This window comes from Cottoperca gobio, chromosome 11, assembly GCF_900634415.1.
Source record: "Cottoperca gobio chromosome 11, fCotGob3.1, whole genome shotgun sequence".
Classification (NCBI taxonomy): Eukaryota; Metazoa; Chordata; class Actinopteri; order Perciformes; family Bovichtidae; genus Cottoperca; species Cottoperca gobio.
This window is the reverse complement of record NC_041365.1, coordinates 7,887,660-7,906,647: the sequence shown is the minus strand read 5'-3', so window position 1 is coordinate 7,906,647 and position 18,988 is coordinate 7,887,660. Positions and strand designations below refer to the sequence as shown.

At 41.9% G+C, this 18,988-nt stretch overlaps 1 protein-coding gene across 1 annotated transcript in view; it reads right to left on the bottom strand.

Annotated features, from left to right (window-relative positions):
- Positions 1–18,305, bottom strand: part of pard6gb (par-6 family cell polarity regulator gamma b) — a 31,091-nt gene extending 12,786 nt beyond the window's left edge. Inside the window, exons 1-2 of the mRNA XM_029443993.1 lie at positions 17,930–18,305; positions 12,059–12,281 (exon numbers count right to left, since the gene is read on the bottom strand). Coding sequence (XP_029299853.1) covers positions 12,059–12,281; positions 17,930–18,001 — 295 coding nt within the window. The 5' untranslated portion in view covers positions 18,002–18,305. The remainder of the gene's footprint in view (positions 1–12,058; positions 12,282–17,929) is intronic.
- Positions 18,306–18,988: the final 683 nt, after the last annotated feature.

Below are 18,988 nucleotides of genomic sequence, written 5' to 3'. Positions count from 1 at the left end.
CATCCTTCTCCAGCTCTTGGAACTGATCTGAGTTTAAGTCACTTTCTAATCTTTCACCAGCTGCAGGTGACACACAACAAGCAGACTAGGAGGATTATGGTCTGTCTACACATAGTGCAGACAGGCTAAGAAATCCTGGAGGATGTGATTTTCAAGCAGACAGGTAAGGAAATGAGACAACCACGCAAGTCAACACACATGCAGACTAGAAAATTGACAAATTTCCTTCTGTAAACAGGTGGAAAGAGTGGCATCACATCATATTGCCTCAGAGCCAATTTTGATTTGTGGTAAGCTGCCGGCTTAAAGTAAAAACGGAGAGACTGAGAAAGGGCGAGATTGTGTCTCACAGAAGACTCCTTGCTGAGAAGGTCTTACATCAACCTTCAGGAAAAGTGATCCTCTTATCAAGCCGCCCCCAGAGACCTTCATCGTATTCACACTGTGGGCAAGAAAAATAATCCATCACGGCGCAACTCGATTTATGAGTGGCCAGAAAAAATGTCTCCAAAGCTGAATGAGATCATGTTTTATCCTTATCCAAGCAGACAAATAAATACACACACACCTTTTTTTAATGAAGAAGCTCTGGCAGACTCGTGTGCCCCTTTTTTGTTGTTACAACAAATCAGTATAATGGTATTGGCTGAATATGGACTTCTTGTCCACTTTTGTTGTTGGTCCAGTCAGACCATTGTTAATCCTTTGAAGGTGGATTCAGCACGTGCTTTTCCACTGTGGTGGACTCTGCCATTAACGCAAGCACCCTCATTGACCTCTATTCAGTCATGAACATGGGTCAATGAAAAACTCCTTCCTTGCCTCCAGGTGAGGCCCCCATTCACCGGGTGTGATTTGGTAAATCCTCTGCAAGCTTGGACAGGCCTCCCATCCTCCCCTGCACCTGAAACACCCCGTCTTACACAACCACACAGCATAACAGAACACTTCCTGTGTGTGGTGACACATATCCTTGGTTCTTCCTGCTCCATGCTTTGCTCCACTGACTCCATTTGTGGTTTACTTCATCTAGTCTCTGCAGCCAAATCTCTCTCTCTCTCTCTCTCTCACTCACACACACACACACACACTCACACTCACACACACACACAAGTTGTCAGTGTCCATTGTTTTGGCGAGTCTCTGGGACACAATTCATATCAGGACAAGAGTCAGGGCTCATTCCTCCCCTCCTCCATTCTTTTCCTTCCTCTCCTATCCTGAACTGCTGAGTTGGCCTGATTTAACCTACCAACTCCGGGCCCACATGTCTTCAGAAACTAGGGAGGGTTGGTGGGAGAGAGGGCAGCATCTTCTCACAGTGTGTCTGTCTATTGCTGCCAGACATCTGTGAGTCAGTTCAGGAGCTCATAAGATGGCAACCTTTACAGAAGAGCAAGGCTTTGGTTAAACCTTAGTTTGTGAAAGTTTTTTGAAGTTTAATGTTTTCATGCTGAGTGCACCAATGATGCATTCATCCAGAATGGGCTCAAAGAAAAACAGTAATCCAGACAATCCCCCTTTATGATACGGACTAAAAAAGGTATGCAACAGGGGGCGTTGTCACTTTATTTTTGCTCCATGTTAAAGATTCATAACTGGTATTTTAGATTTTGGTGAGCTGACCCTGAATCATCAGAGATGTATCAAGCAAAGGTATAAGACAAAATAGAGCTGCGAAAAAAATTGCAGCTTTGAATCATTCAATTGATCACTGAAAAACATCACAACCGAACATCCAATGACCAAATGATAATTGCAGAATCAATTACACAATGGACAAACCATAGATACGACGCGTGCTTTAGATCCTCTTAGTGATTTTCTTTGATGTTGAATGAGGTTTACAAAGGCTTCTGTTCACTCTGGTGATTTGTATCAGCCAATCATAAATACTTCTGGCTCCATTCTAGCCAATCAAATCACTCCAGTGCGTGTTATGGCTGAACAATTGCCAGACTGGTGAGGGGGCATGACAGCTTGTCTCTTTGTTTTAGCCTCATGACCTATATATGGCTCAGTCTTTTTGCTGGATATAATTGTTCCTTTAATTCCTCGAGCGCTCACCCGATACAGTTGCACTAGTCCACACAAATCAAATTTGCCATAATGCACAAGCTCCAACTCTAAAATACAGTCCACAACAAAATGGTTTCTCATTTAGTCAGTGTAGGTTGGCCACAAGGGGATACCAGAGGAGTAAACAACCCTAAAGAAACAGCCAACTCCCTCTCGGCAGACAGAGGAATCAAACTATTTCAAGGAAAAACACAATCCAAAATCTTCTAAATGTGACACATAAACAAGCCTTTCTCATGCTGAAGGCATGATTTAGGTGTTCAGCGTGAACATGAAACATTGCATGTAATCATGTTAGTGAATGTTACACACATTTACTTTGTACACACGGTCCCACTAAAAAACAAACAAACAAACAAACAAACAAACAAGAAAAGCGCACAAGAAAACCAAATCATGGACCTCGTCTCAAACAGACACACTAGTGTCCAACAGGCCAAATGGTGCAAGAGTTCATACAGTCACTTGTACACAAGCCCATCCAGCCATGTTTGCACAGGCTTTCGTGTTGAGTGGATTTAGTTCTGGATGTATTTTGCCTCAGAGACTGTGAACTTCTGACCATGGTCATCAAATGGGGAAAATAAATAACGTCATGCTACGAGGTCGAGCACATCCGATTGGTTTCAAGGGACGAGGAGCATAAATGTTGGCAATGTACAGGAATTACAGTTGCCATGTGCATCAGCCCCATACACACCAATGTTGTCAGTGGGTTTGCTGTGGGTGAGCTGTTTAGAAGCAAAGACAGTCCCTCCTTTGTAATTATGGACGCCCAAAATAACCCTTTGCAGAGGCAATGCTCTGTTGATGTTGTGCTAGCTACCGTGCACTTCTCATGGCTCAGCTTGCTACGGCCAGAGAGCTATACATCGTCTCTCAGGCCAGAAACTGAAGTAGGTGTTGCTCTGTTGATTAGAAGATTACGAGGATTCAATTTTCTTTTTTATATACCTTAATTAAAGAACAACTTTCATTTAAAAGAGGTCCACAACTTATTTAATCCTGTATCCCAGCAACAAAACAAAACCACTCCGATTTGGTAGGAGATTTGTGAAATTAGAAATGATATGCAAGTTAGTGACAATCACACTCTTTTTAACCAACCTACATGCTTTGATAATGTGAGATAAACTTTGATTTCCTCAAAAGAACACAAATCCTTTGCTCAAGCTTGCACTTGTGTTAGTTAAATTTGTATGTGTGAACTTGTGTGAGTTTTCCAGTGTTACACACAGAGCATGCCTGGCCTTGTCCTCCAGTAGCAGAGCTGTAATTAAGGAGGAACTGCAGTGAGCAGTCTCACAGCGAGCCGTCTCTGCACAAAACCAGCAACTCCTCCCTCAAAAACCCACTGACATCCACCCAGCGCCCATATTCCCTGCTCCCTCTAACCCCAAATCTTCACCCTCTTCCCTCACTTTGCTCATGGCTCGGTTCTAAACTTGGCCTGGGAATTTTCCACTGCATGCTTTTCTACCATTCTCACTATTGTCTCTGTCCTGTTCGCGTGGAAATCCACATTGTTATATATATCATTTACCTGTGTAAAAACTGGTTTCAAAATAAAATAAAATGCTATTGTATAGGAAAACAGATGTGTTAGAATTGCTGGTTGAGTCCATCAAGTTACGACGGGGGAGATCCCCTTCAGTCACATGTCACAGGATCTCATTCCACTTTCAAGCCATACACCGAGGGGAAGAAATAAGGCACGGAAGTATTTCAAGCTTGTTTTTCTCTCTTTGAAGGTTCATACTGCTGAGGAGTGGCCTGGTGCTGGTGGCTCAGGAAGTTTGTTTGTTTGTCCCTGAAGGACCAGCCATATTCATCCCATCCAGCATACAATTTACAAAAGCCTGCATATCTGAGCTTTTTTTAGATACAGGATGAGGTCAATTTCCACTAAACCACTGAGTTTGAGAATCAGAGTAGTCATAACAGAAAATCTATCGAGGTGTGATAACATTTCCCGAATTGAGAGCAGCTGTGTGTGTGGTTTATTTTTACCACTATGAGGAGCTGCAAAAGGGTTGCATCCTTCGGGAAATTTTCACGTCAAACATTTGAGTGTAGAAGGATGAATATTCTATGTACTAAACTATTTGTTCCGACAAATACGTGACAAAAAGGGAACGTTGTTGAAAAGATGTTGTTAAAATGTCAAAATAAAACCATGAAATGCTCACCAGACGTGACAAGCACATGATGGGAGGAGTGCCCCGACACTCCTGTCCCACAATGTCTGGAAACTTCATTGTGGGGGGAGCGGGGGACACAGTTCAAAGCAGGGTCGTAAACCAAAATGAAAGCAGGGACTTAGGAAACACAAACACTAATATAGTTCTGCCAAACATAACAGCCCTTACAAGTTTAATTAAAACACAGGACCTCCCCTTCCACGCCTCAACAACAGAGAAGGGTTGAAGATGTGCGTCAGCTGGGATTATGAACATGTGCAGTCCGAAAGCAATCATGTGTGCCTTTTCTGCTTTGTTAAAGTAATATACTTCAGGGGTGCAATTATTTTAAAAATGACTCACAAACACACAACAAAAATTAGATGTAATGGGAGAGTGTGTGTGTGCTTTCCCGTATCTGACTGCATGTTAAGTACGGGTGTGGATTTGTGTTTGTCTCTTATTGCGTTAGCTGACATGATTCACAGCAACGTCCAAGCTGGTCTGCAGTGGCTTTACAGTCAGGAGGCACAAAGAGAGGCAGCTCCCCATCGGACATGGCTGTTGCTTCTCTGTCCTGCTCCTGGCAGGCACCAGGCATCTCCATCACACTTTAACTATAGCTGCCATTGTCTGAAGACACGCAGAGAAAAGGCCACACACAGATTTAATTGAGAAGCCCACACACACTACCTAAAAGGCTTTACGGCACTGAAACCTTTCCCAGTAGAGACAGGGATTTATTTGGTATGGCGCAGAGATGCACTGTGACACACACACGCGCACACACACAGCAAGCGGGGAAGATTTCCAACACTGACGAGGCCTTGAACACCTCACTTGCCTGAGATTGGGCATTTTCAAAAGGTTTTCCAAATCCTCCTGCCCTCTGAATGTGGCCCAGATGATTCATTAAAGTATCAGTGAATAGCTTACACAAAGCTCTAATAAAAAGGCTTTTTGTCTCCATACATGACATTTGCTTGTGGAATCTCTGCCCCTCTTCTCACAAATATTTTTGATTTCTATTGGCTCCAACACGAGCAAAACAGCCAGACCGCAGGATGGAGGTGAACACAACCTGCCCAGTCCTCCCTCCCTCCCTCCTTCCTGCCTGCCTGTCTTTCTTTCTTACTGTCAGGCTGACTCCCCACTGTCTGCCGTGGTTTTCTACCCCTTTGCCCTCGACATTTGAGTCATGTCTGAGCTCTAATGTGAAAAGAGTGAGGTTAGGTCTAAGCAGCTACCTAAAACAGCATTCTTGAAAGTGCACCAAGATGATCAAGCGGACAAGATGTACCATTTCTTTGGCGTCCTATCTTGACAGGAACTGCACACTTTCACCACTCAGGAAAGGGGAACGCATAGCAGGGTGGAGATGTAACAAAGAAAACAATAGCACAAGAAAAACAAAAATATATAACTGACAGATGTTGTTTTTTTTTCCTTTAAGGAGCAGTAGGCAGCGAGTAGGGCCTGTTGTTTCATAGCGATCCTTTTCACTCAGCTAGCTCCTTCGTTGCACAGCCTGAGGCCGCTCGCTGGTACCAAGCACAAAGACTAGGGATAGTGGCAGCCCCGGCACAACAGAACACACTCAAACTCACGCTTAATGACTCTGATGTTCTGTTAAGGGAGTCACAAAAGCACACTGAGGCAACGCAATAAAGGCAGAGCCTTTACATGACAAAAATAGATCTGCTAGAATGAGGAAAGGATGTTTTCTGCCCATCATGGTATTTCATGGTGTGGCTGACATGCAAGTTTATAATCCACTGAACAGCACACAGAAACACAAGTGAGCAAAGAGGACAACATAGAAAAGAAATTGCACAATGGAGTAAATAAATGCTGAATCATCTATACTAATCAAGAGATCTATTCTAATCCAGTGTGTCCGAGGACTAAATCAGTTAATTACTGAGGTGGCTCTTCCTCTGTTTGACATAGATCAAATATTGTGGGGTCAAAGCTTTAACCTACAGCTACCATGACCGAGCACTGGCATGTTGACACATCTGACGCACAATCCCATCTAGTGAACAGGGCATTCGGACAAAAGTACACACACGTTCTCAGAAGCCCTTCGGCCATGGTGAGAGAGTGGCCAGATGTGCTGACAGGGTCAGTGCAGTCACACAGACAGAGAGGAACACTACATAGACTGTGGCTCCAAAATGTAGAATAGCTGCTTTAAAAAAAGGGTTATCATATTGATTTATATAGCCCAATATCACAAATTACACATTCGTCTCAGTGGGCTTCACAGACCGTACAGCGAACGACACCCTCTGTCCTTTCATGCATTAGACTATGGCCATTGTAGCAGAGTTTCTGTTTTATATAAACTTTAATTGTCCTTATTCTGTCTTATCTCTTTGATCATTAAGAACCGCCAATGCAAAACTGCTGAAACATTGAAAAGTGGGTTGAGTGTGGCTGATGGTTGACCAAAGCGCCTGCTCATAGTGAGACTCCATAGTTGGAAAGGTCAAGTCTGGTTAAGATCAAACCTTTGCCCTCATGTATATCTACTAACATCTGTATACACACACCTGATAACCCAAAAAAGGTACTTCTACCAAAATGTGGATTTGTCTAGATGAATATCAAAACCCTTTTTCTTGAATGAATCAAAAAAAAGTACCCATTTTACATTTTCTTGTCTTTAGTAGAAATTAAAACTCAAGTAAACAGTTTCCAATGGCAGAAACAACTTCTAAGTGTGATGACTAATGCACTGAAACACATAATGAACTTTTCGCCCAAGCAATTTCCACATGCTACATTAAATGTTCCTCTTGTACTCCCTTAATAGTTTTGAATTTATATAACACCTTTCTATTCACAACCGGCCAGGTTCGGTTCTGCTAACAACACACAAAAAGCAGAGAACCAAGTGTGGAAAGTCAGCAAAGTGCAGACAGTCAAGGCAGCAGTAGAAATATAATAACGGCAGCATTTCTTTGATCTCCAAGCAACTGTGGGATCCAAGTTGTTGAGAAACAGCACTGGTCTGGCTTTTTTTTTTTGTGCTGTCGTGCCACATCTCTCTTTAGTTTGGCTGATTTTGATATCTGGCTCTGTAGTTTTCACAGGTGTGGAGGGCAGTCGGGTTGCCGGAGCTGTAAAGCCTCTCAGCATGCAAGATATGAAGTCACACAGACTCGACCTTGGCCTACCTCGTCTACTCTATTTATTTAAACTTTCAGCCCTTTGCCAAACAGGGGTCTCTTCTCCTTGTTGAAAGTTTAGTCTGTGTGCAAGCTACTGGCACTGTCTACAAAAACAACTCCAGTCCCCCCCCCCTCCCTAAAATTGAGCTTTCAAAAAAACAGGCCTGTTTTGCTTGGATCAAGATAGATTTTGGTCGACCATTAGTGTAATTATAGGTGAAGTTTAAAATGACTTTAATACACATATCCTTATTTAAACCCAAGCTTGCCCTAAAAAGACCATCATCAAGATTACTACATTTAGTGTAGGAAATTAGTAGCTATGCACCAGAATATGTCAAAGTTGAGCTTTTAGCGCATGAACAACGTTCATTCATAGGTCATACTCTACTACAATAGATTCATGGGGGTAGATAAGATCTATTATTTCCAGTGTTTTCACTAGTAACAGGAATCATTTACATTGTGTCTCTCATCTTATAACAGTAAAAGACGGTGGTGAAATGTGGAAATTCATGAGCTCCGTGGCCAGTTTCCTGTCCTGCGTTATCTGTGCCTAAGATAACAGTGTAGACTGTGTTCCCGCTCTCTTATCTACATCCTAATTTGCATCATTTTGCACAAGAGGCAGAATCTGAATGAACAGTTAGTACTTCCAGTAGTTTCCCTACATAAAAACGTATCATAAACCTTTGACAAAATGATAATAAATTCAATATGCCCCTGATCACAATGTGTTAGGCACAGCAGGACCAATCACTTGGAACCAGAGGCCTTGAACAGGAAACAAAAAGCTGAGTCAACATGAGGGTACTGGAGGAAGAATATCCTATGTTTTCTCCTCCGTAAGAACATGTAGAAACTCACTTTCAAGCGCGTTACTGTACATTTGATTGTGACCCAATCTAACCTCAATCATCAGTTGAGCACACATCACTGAGCCACTACAATCACTCGCCCACACATTCGACCGGACAAGAAGTCCACCTCCACATCCAGAGCTGGCTCACTCACTCTGTGCTCACAAATCTTTTGATGCGTCCCATTTCTTCCCATCACTAGCTCGCCCCCTCCCCCCTCCTGAATGTGCCTGCATGAGAAATGTAGAAGTGTCCCAGTACAAAACTTCCCTCTGTGAATCGAGTACCCTCCCCTCCCCCATCTGTCTACAAACTGATATTTCTCACCGCAGGTTTTGACATTGTTGTCTCCCCAGATGACCTTTTGTAGGGCTCGAAATAAAAACATCAGGGAGGTTGCAGAAGTAACGTAACATTAAAAATAATACTAATACTTTAGCACAGCTGTCAAAGTAATACTTGCTATGTAGCTGCAAATAATACTCTTTTTGGGGATCATCTCTTAAGAGGATATCACTCTTTGACATAGTAATTTATTTGTATTTCTTTATAATTATTTTAATGCATGATTGTGATTGACTAATAGCAAGACAAGGAGCAACATAGAATTCTTTAAAATAATAATAAATGACTCCAGGAGCATTGTTGCCGTTTCAATGTTTAGGTTTTAACCTTAACCAAAAACTGCAACAATGGCTTTGACTCTAGTCTTATGTTTCAAATATCAGTGGACTTCCTGATTCTTTGTGCACTGTGCTATCATCTACACTGAGAGGCTATTGTGAATTGTTGGGAATAAACCACAAAGTGTAAGCCTCTGTTCGGTGTGTGAAGTCATCATTATTAAACAAGCTGCCATCCCTCCCCGCAGGGAGTAACAGGTATCATGAGCAGGATTATTTCTGTGTCGCCACACGACTGCTGCACGTGCTTAAGTGATCTTTCCAACAATGGTGAACTAAGCTCGAAAGGAGGGTGTCAGGTACATAAAAGAGACCCGCAAACGTTGATACCTATTGTCACACACACACACACACACACACACACACACACACACACACACACACACACACACACACACACACACACACACACACACACACACACACACACACACACACACACACACACACACACACACACACACACACACACACACACACACACACACACACACACACACACACACACACACACACCTTTTCATGGTGACGGGGACAGTCTAACTAAGAAAATGAAATACGAAGATCTAAAAAAATGACATTAGTCATTAGTTTTCAGCACATTTACACTTCTTTCAACTTTCTCTTGGAGACCCCTCCTCTCCTAGTTTTCGTTTTATGTCCCCCTTTTCTCCTCTCGTCTCTCACTGTGTTTCATCTTTAACTCTTATGAAAGCCTTTAAAATCCGTTATTGTACAATGTATCTATGAACTTGGGAGTTTTTAAATGTTCTTCATCGCAGCCTTTTCTGAAAGAAAATTGCACGTTTTACACATTGTAGCAACTTTTCAAATGAACTGTAAGATGACTTGTTTTGCCTTCCAATGGACATTAAGTGAGACATATAAACTTGGTGGGATGAGAAGTCAGGGGAGCAGCATGTGAAAGTCCAGTGCCGGTTAAGTTACTACACATAATGTTCCTTCTGTGACTGAGGGGTGAGTCACAGTTTTCTTTCATCTGGGGTGGTCTGCTCATGGAGAAGATACACAATGACACCACTACTGACCTGCACTAACAGGCTGGTACTGACTGATACAGTCACCATCACACACATGCTTTCTCGGGCATGTAGCATACTGGGTGCGAGGCAGCTCTTCTGAAACATGAGGTACTCGCAGTAAAACACAACACCTCTTTGTCTGGCGACAAACAATAGACTGCAGTGAAGCTTAAGATGCTCAGACTGCTTCAGCAGCATCAGTCACAACAGTGCACATTCCCCTAAACCGCATCACCATGTCAGCGTTGTGTTTACACCACAACAACAACAACACTACATTGCAAGTACATCGGTCCTTCAACAAGGGTCAGTTCCTCTGGTGCTTTATGGCCTTTTTATATTGGTATTCCAGAGAGGAGCAGAAAGGGATACTGGGACAGAAAAGGGATGTGACAAAAGATAAAGATTGCCTGGTACACAGCTGGATGTATAAGATGTATCTGGGTGACTTCTCACAGCAAAAGCCAGGGGCACCATGAACCACCATGACACAATCTATGGGTCTCAGGAATGAAATATGACATTATTTAACATGACAATATCATAAATGAAGCCTACATTTACAGTTTGCAAACATTACAAGCTCAAAGATGTCCGGCAGTGTTTTATAGATGAAAAAGAGTCATCAAGCTCACATTAAATAATCTCTAAACCTCTGCGAATGTCATAAACAAAAATAACTTCTTTTTAATAATAAAACATTCAACAATCAGGGGGAAATAGCATAGTTTCTATTTCACACAGACAATGCCATATGTTCAATAGGTGTGGCTACTTTATTTTAGGCCATTCTGTCCTAAGGGAAAATCATTCATTCAATCTTTTTTTACATTCGACATCTCCAGTGTACAATGAGTTAATTCCGCTGCAGCCATAAGAGCTCTCAAGACAGTGAATCAATTGAGGAGTCTGGTGGGGACTCTTCAAGATCTAAACCCCATTTCTTGTTGGAAATCTACAGCAAGATAATTCACAGTGCAGCTTCTAGCTTTTGTTTTTGAATCACTGGAAGACAATTAAGACAACACCCTGGAGTGTACATGTTCATTACACGACCAAGCGAGAGACATTCCAGGAAGCATTGAGGGTACGAATAGATGTGAATAGTGATAGATTCATTGGTATGCTCGCTGGCTGGCTGGCTGGCAGTCAAGGCCCACTCCAGACTTGGGATCAATGAGAGAGAGATGGAGAGAGAGAGACTAGGAATGGTTCCCATTCAGGGTACCGTGGTGTTGTCTTTGAACAAATACACACTCACATGCTCGCATACACAGACACACAAACGGAGGGAGCTCAGTAAGGAGTCTCTCTTTTCATGCAGATCTTTTGTCTCTCAGTAATGTCTGGTATGCCGGGATACAGGCTTTGCTCAATGACCTGATTTCTATGGGGCTGCAAAGGCACCGGCCTGTGTGTCTGTGTGTGCGTGCATGTGTGTGGGTGTTCATCTGCCTGCAAGCCCTTCCTCTGGATAAGACACAGGACTTAGCCAGGCAGACAGATACAGACTGAGACAGATCCAGCCAATAAGAGGGCAGGAAACACACACACACACACACACACACACACACACACACACACACACACACACACACACACACACACACACACACACACACACACACACACACACACACACACACACACACACACACACACACACACACACACACACACACACACACACACACACACACACTAAACAAAAAGGCCTCGAGTTCCCAAAGCGGGAAGAGAGGCATAATTGGATGAAAAAATATACTGTGGGGAAATTTGATTCGAGTCAGCATAATAATTGCAGCCCAAGATGCACTTATTGCAATAGAGGATTGTTTTATAGATTTACCAGTGGCAGGATATTTGAAAACTAATATCTATGCAATGTTTATTTAAAGTAACAACCGGTTATTAAGAAACAATGTTTATGATTCTAATGTTGGAGAAAAAGACTGAGCATTTTTAGACTCAGTAAGCTTGACACTGATGTGTAATTAAAATAGAAAAGAGACAAAAAGGACTTTTGAGAAAACATACCTTGTCTCTGTATGAAGATCCTGAGCAGTGGATGAGCCGTTGACACCGCCTTGCAGAAGTTGTCATCGTTGTTGATTGGCAGCAAATCACCGTGGATGTCAGCATAGCCAATCATAACCTCCATATTGGCGATGCGGTGAATGTGCAGAATGAGCTTGTAAAACTCCTCAAACTTGCCGGGCTTGATCCGGTCCACCGAGAAGCGGCGAAATTCTGCCCCATACTGAAGAGAAGATCAAAAGGAGAGAGGACATTACAAAAAGGACAGTCACCAAACAGGAAGAGGAAACCGGGATGTCCGACCTTATGCCCTTATCTAAACCATCTGACTGGCACATAAAACTGACAGAGTGGAAGTGGAAGTGCGCAGAGCTCCGTCACAGTTGCGGTCATGACCTAATGTACAAATCACCATTATTCAACAGCACCATAAAATAATTCAAAATTAGTGCCTCTGTATAAGAAAGGCTTTTAAAATCACTGTTTTATAGCAGAGGTGGAAGTAGGGAAACATTTTTTGCACACTCTGGCTCCATATGTATTTCCTTTATTAAAAAGGTGACGATTCGGCCTAACAACGTTATTGATCTTGAAGATGGCCTACGGGCCGAAACGTCACCTTAATAAAAGAAATGAATATGGAGCCAGAGAGTGCAACACTTTTTCTTTTCTACTATTAAATTTACTTCCAGTGATCAGCACCTTGTCACAACCCTTGGAAACAATAACCTTCAGGGGAAATAGCGCAGCGGCATTTTTCACAGCAAATTCTATATATTTACAGGAATACTTTATTTGCTTATATTTGTAGAGAGTTAGATGAGAAGATCCATATCCAGTGTTTCCCCTACCATGGATCTTGGAGGGGCATGGAAATTCAAGGTGTATTTTGTTTGTTTTGTTTTTCTATTCTATTCTTATGTTATTGATCAAATTTATGTGCACGTTTCAGTGTGTAACGTTTACTTTACACATTCACATTCTCTCCTTCGCTCTGTTTTGCGAAGGGCGGGGCTTCGCACCTGACACACACACACACACACACACACACACACACACACACAGTCAGAGCAGAGGAAAGGAGAGAACTAAATAGCACGCACGACCTCATCCAGCCCAGGCAGCAACGTCACCCCCCCGTCACTTTCAATACCTTGTTTGTTTAATGCGTACAAAATCCAATCCAAGCTAGCCATTTCCACGTTTCCAATCTTTAAGCTAAGCTCAGCAAGGCGGCTGCTAGCTGAGCCTTATATTGAACGGACAGATTAACAAAGTGAATAAGCGTATTTCCTCAAATATAAAAACTATTCCTTTAAGAAGGTGATAGTTAATTTAAGATAGTTTTATTGGTTACATTTTAATTTATTGTTACATTTGAATAGAGCCAGGCTAGCCGTTGCCAGTCTTTATGCTAACTGTCTGCTAGCTTCATATCAATCTTCATATTAAATCATTTCATCTAACCATTTCCAAGTAAGTGAATAGGTGCATTTCTTAAAATGGGAACTACTCCTTTACAGAGTGAGACTGTTGTTTTGGTCATCAATCACATGATTGATGAATCAGGATCTGGGTGGCTAAACAAGTCAGCGTAACAATTTCCTGGTGGAAACCCTGCAGCTTTGTGTTACACTGCACGCCAAGAGATCACATGATTACAAAAACAAATGTTAAATTGCGCATCACGTCTAACTTTGACCAAGAAAACAGCAGGGAAGGGAAGAGGGTTGCTGCACAATAGAACAATACAGGTAGATGAGTAAGCGGTCTCAGTATACATGAATAACACTGGCTGGCAGCCACGCCTCCCACAAGTTCGCAGACTTGAACAATTGTGAAACAGCTTTCCCGGCTAGGTCACCGAACCACCAATGAGAGCGCGGCTGAGGGTCACCGTGGGGTCATCATGTGACTCACAGACAAGAATGGACTTGAAGAGCAGAGATAAAAACGGAGGCATAAAAGCTCCATAAACCGCAACAACACACAACTGCAGTAGCACTGGTGTCTGAATCACAGTGGTAATTTGTAGACTAAAGGTGCTGTTTGCAACTGTAATCATCAGCTCACAGCGGAGGGAAGCTGACAGCTGAGGAGAAGAGCGCAGATGATGATCACAGAGCAGCAGGAGGGAGGGCGAAAATTGCTGACGGAGAAGCAGAAGAGAGTAGCTGTATACTGACTGGGAGGAGAAGAAGCAGCGCGGGGGATACATTAACCAGCTCTGTAATTAGAAGATGACATATGAATTTAAGAGGAGGCGTGTTAGGTGACTAAGGGGATGCCAGGAGGGTGTGTGGTTTGCTGCCAGATTCACTGAAAGCAACAACATTAGGGCTGCAACTACCAATTTCTTTCATTGTCAATTAATCTGTCGATTATTTTCTCGATTGTTTAGTCTGTAACATGTCAGAAAGCGGTGAAGGATGTCTAGCAGTGTTTCCCAAAGCCCATGATGACACCCTGAAATGTCTTGTTTTGTCCACAACTCAAAAGATTCAGTTTACCGTCATTGAGGAGTAAAAAAAAGTCAGACAATATTCACATTTAAGAAGCTGAAATCAGAGAATTTGGACCAACTCCAACCGATTTATCGACGATCAAGTTGGCGATTCGTTTAAAAGTTGAAACTAAAATCGATTTATCTTTGCAGCTCTAAAAGGTCACACCTGTGAACCTGCATTATGAAAGCATACCTTTGGATTCTAGCTTATAAAACTCAACTTACATTAGAAGATGACAAACCGGTTTGTCAGTAGGTGTATATACTTAACATTTAGGAAAGTGAAACCTGCACGTGACCGAACTGTAATGGACGCTTTAAGACTTCAACAGGTTACACTTGACTTAACAATAATTACACTCCTGCATATCAGTAGGCTCCGTCATGAATCTGAATGTTCCCTCGGCATCCTGATTAGTCTGAACAATCTGTTTCCACAAGCAGAACTTGGCCCTCTGGAATGAACAAGTCTGAACACGGGATGATTAATCACAGGGCCTCGACACTAACCCTGAACCTAAGAATACATCACTACAAACCTGACATCACCCGTCTTTCTGGCCTATGAGGACGAAGTGATGACAACAGGTTGAAACACGCCTGAAGACGTTAAACTCTAGACACACTGCAGAAAATGGAACATAACTGACTTCTGTCTTTCGCTCTTTACGCAATACTCTGTAAGTAGGAAACAACTCTCCTGATAAATAATCTACAGGTTCTGGGCATTAGAGGATGAATACATAAATACAACATCATCTCCAATGTATTGTGGAATCAGGCCTGATGATCGTTTTGAAAAAAAAAAAAAAAAAAAAAGTACTTGAAAATCAGGATCAATTAAAAGTAAGAGAAGAGGGGGAAATCCCACCCAACCCCCAACACCCCTTCGCAATTCTCCACGTCTCTGATAAGAGCTCTAAGTGAGTGAAACCAGCCCCTAGCCGAGGCTCCACGACAGGCAGCCAGACACCTCCAGTGTTATCCCTGATAAGCTTATCATTGGAACAGTTTCTCATGAGAAAACCAAACACTAACCAGCGAGAACCTGCACATCACAAGCACCACGCTCAACTATACAGACAACAAAACACACCAGTATCCCTCCTTGGTAATTTAGTGAATGCTTAAATTGAACTATTGCTTAGTAAAGTTTTCTTTAAGACGGAAACGTTTTTTCTAGGGATGTTCGATACATGATAAAAGGAACATTTGTATCATGTATTATTCCGATAATGAAATTATAGCCGATAAATGATCGCTGCATATTACACAGCCAAATTGCTTTAATTTCCGACCACCAATAAACACAGAGAAGAAGAACGACAGACGTTTTTCACAGAGAAAGAAAACATGATTGCAATTTGCAATACACGTTTGTACTTTACTAGAAAAGAAAGAAAGAGTCAGAAGTGTTCTTTGTTGTTGTTGTTGTTGTTGTTGTTGTTGTTGTTGTTGTTGTTGTTGTTTTAACAACAGTGAAGTCAGTTAGATCAGATCTTAGCCTTGCAATACCAGTTAGTCCTGAAGTCTGAAGATTCTCAGTCACCCAGGTCACAGGACATCTATAAAGTCAAGGTTTCTGTAGATTGCTTTCTTTTCAAGAAATCTACAGTAAGTCCCACTCCCTGTGACTTAGCACTTCTAGATAACTAGTTCCTACGTGAAGCTGGCTTCAATAAGCACCTGATAGAAGGATAGATCATTCTGTATAAGAAATGTTAGTAAGATGGATTGCGGTTAGAATTTGCAATGGAAACTGAAAATGTCCGCTAGTTTTCCATCAGCAAGCACATTTTCTAAACTGTGCATAGAAGACGGATTAATTCTGAACATTTCAAGTGGCTCTCTGGTTACAGCTTGAGATCAACCGCTCTCAACACATCACATGCTGAAGAATTAGACGCAGTGTGTTTGGTTGCTTTTACACAAAAAAGGAGACTCAACGGTATTCAAAGGCTCTGAACTGTCATTATGGTTTAGTCAGGTGATACACAATTAAATGTTCTTTGATTTGCTCATAACAAAACCAGAGGAAGTAGAACAAAATAACACAATAAAAGTGAAGAGCTATATCTGATATAAAAAAGGGAAACATGTGATGTTGTGTGATAGTGAGTCAGCTGCGATGACGCTGTGAAACCTGCCCATTCTAGCCGTGCAACTTCAGTCCCACCTACAAACAAACAAAGTCTCAAAGTGACCACTCCTGTCTCTGTGGAACAAACAAGAAAACCCACCCTATCTCAAAACAAAAACACAGCTCCTTGATGAGGTTATACGAGCAAACCTGGACTAGAAGTGCCTTTCCTTCCTTCTCATCCACCATCAGTGTATCTCTTATTCCTCTCACAGCATTACCCGGGTCACTACCCCATCACACCACTGAAACTGGGCAGCCAAAAGTAAAAAGTGAAAAGAACTCTGGACTGAATGAGTCACTTCTCAATCTGGCATGTCAACTCAGGAGATCATCCGTTAAACATGTGGTGACATTCTCATGTGTAAACACATTAGGTATGAATGCCACCGTAGATTGTCGTCACTTTAATGGAATTTAAAGAAGAATTACAAAAAAGTTAGTTACAAGAAGTCCTTAAGAGGCTTAGGAAAAACTATAAATATTTCACCATTTGTTTACTTCGTGGTCAGGATTTCCCACATGCTCTATAAGAAGTTGTCAATTGTGTACCCAACTATTAAAAAGTGTTTAGATTGCACACACACTCTTATCAAATAGATATCCAAGGACTAATGTAGTTCTAATGTTAATATGATAATTAATGTAATGTCTGCTCACATCGTGTATAAATTGGTGGTCTCCATTACATAAGCCTGAGATTATTAGATAGCTGTGGTCAATTACTTGCTGGTTAACTTAATTTATGCAACTATTACACTGTCAGCCTCTCCCAAACTACTCAAAACAATGAGTAGGCTGAAACTATGTAGCGCAAAAAACCCGCAGTGAAAGCAAAAACATCCGATTTAACAGATAACACCTCTGCATTGTAACAAACAGTACATGCGAGGTTGTTGAGGGAAAAAAAAACACCATCAAAACCAGTTTTTCCCATCAGCGACGTGACAGAGAGGGAAAGAGCCAAATCAGCACAATCTGCATGGTCGGAAGTAAGAAGACAATAATCAGTGCAAATTACAGAAACATCCAGAAACTGGTGCGTCCAGCTCCTGCTCCCTGAACTACAGAAGATCTTTGCCACTGAAAAGGAGAAAATATGAGTTAGTTGCACTCAGTTTGTCCGACCAACTCCAGCTCCGTTACGAGACGACCATGTGAACTCTTCTTTTTCTCCCCAAATCCACATTTAGAGGCTACAAAAGATAAACTCTCAGACACTCACCTTGCTTTTCACTTCCACGGCGTTACAATCCGCATTCCGCAGAGGTTGCGACTTATTAAAACTCCGATTCATTTTTTGTGGTTGCAGTTTAAAAAAAAAAAAAAAAAAAAAAGTTCAGCCGCCTTTGCCCGCAGAAAGAGGGGCTCTGGTCCCGGGGTTTCTGCTTTAAAATCCTCCCGCTTTGTCTCTTAGAGAAGTTTGTTTCTCCTTTAATTTATTTCACCTCCTGGAGTTTTCTTCTAATGCGATCCGCCAGACGTAAGAGAGGACTTTACTGGAGAATAGGAGGTGAGCTACTCGCCGCGTTGACTTGGGAGTGCGAGTTAAGTTTTGAAATGACATCAGCCCTCCTAAAAAATGAGATCCTATGAGGCCTTCACTTACTGCTCGTAATCCCCCGCTTCCTCAGGCAGGACCTCGTAGTAGCCTTATTACCGCATGTAAGAGTTGATTTAAAACTACCATTAATGCGCTTAAAAAATACGATGCATGATGAAGACTAAATACAACACTTTTGATTACATATATATGCCGAAATGTATAATATTATTATATTGAGATAGCTTAAATTATCGCAACAAAATACAATAGTTTTTATCAATAGCCAAACTCTCTTCCTCTCCCAACACACTTTGTTGACTACAGTATTAGAGAAGATACATTATGCAACTCTTTGCAAATCAGCCGTTTTTCACCCAGCATCTTTTGATGAAATGCATTACCTTTTATCAAGGCAAGTCTACTATGAATGAATATTAACCAAGATTTAAGCTTCCCCAGCTAGGTGGTTCAAGCCCACTTAATCCACAGGGGTCAAAGGCGGGGTCCGAACCCATGTCTCAAGGGTGCCAGTTGGCATCCTTTTACTCAGAGAACCAGAGAGAGAAATAAGAAACTTCGACTTCCTCTAAAAAACAACAACTAAAAATGTCAAACACTGCGATTACAAAATCTGGTTGTCGAGATTTCGCATCGATTTCAACTTGTCAATTACTACATTTCTGACGAAACAGAGACAACATAAATACAAGCCAGGTATCTTGACAGGTATGCTTTAAA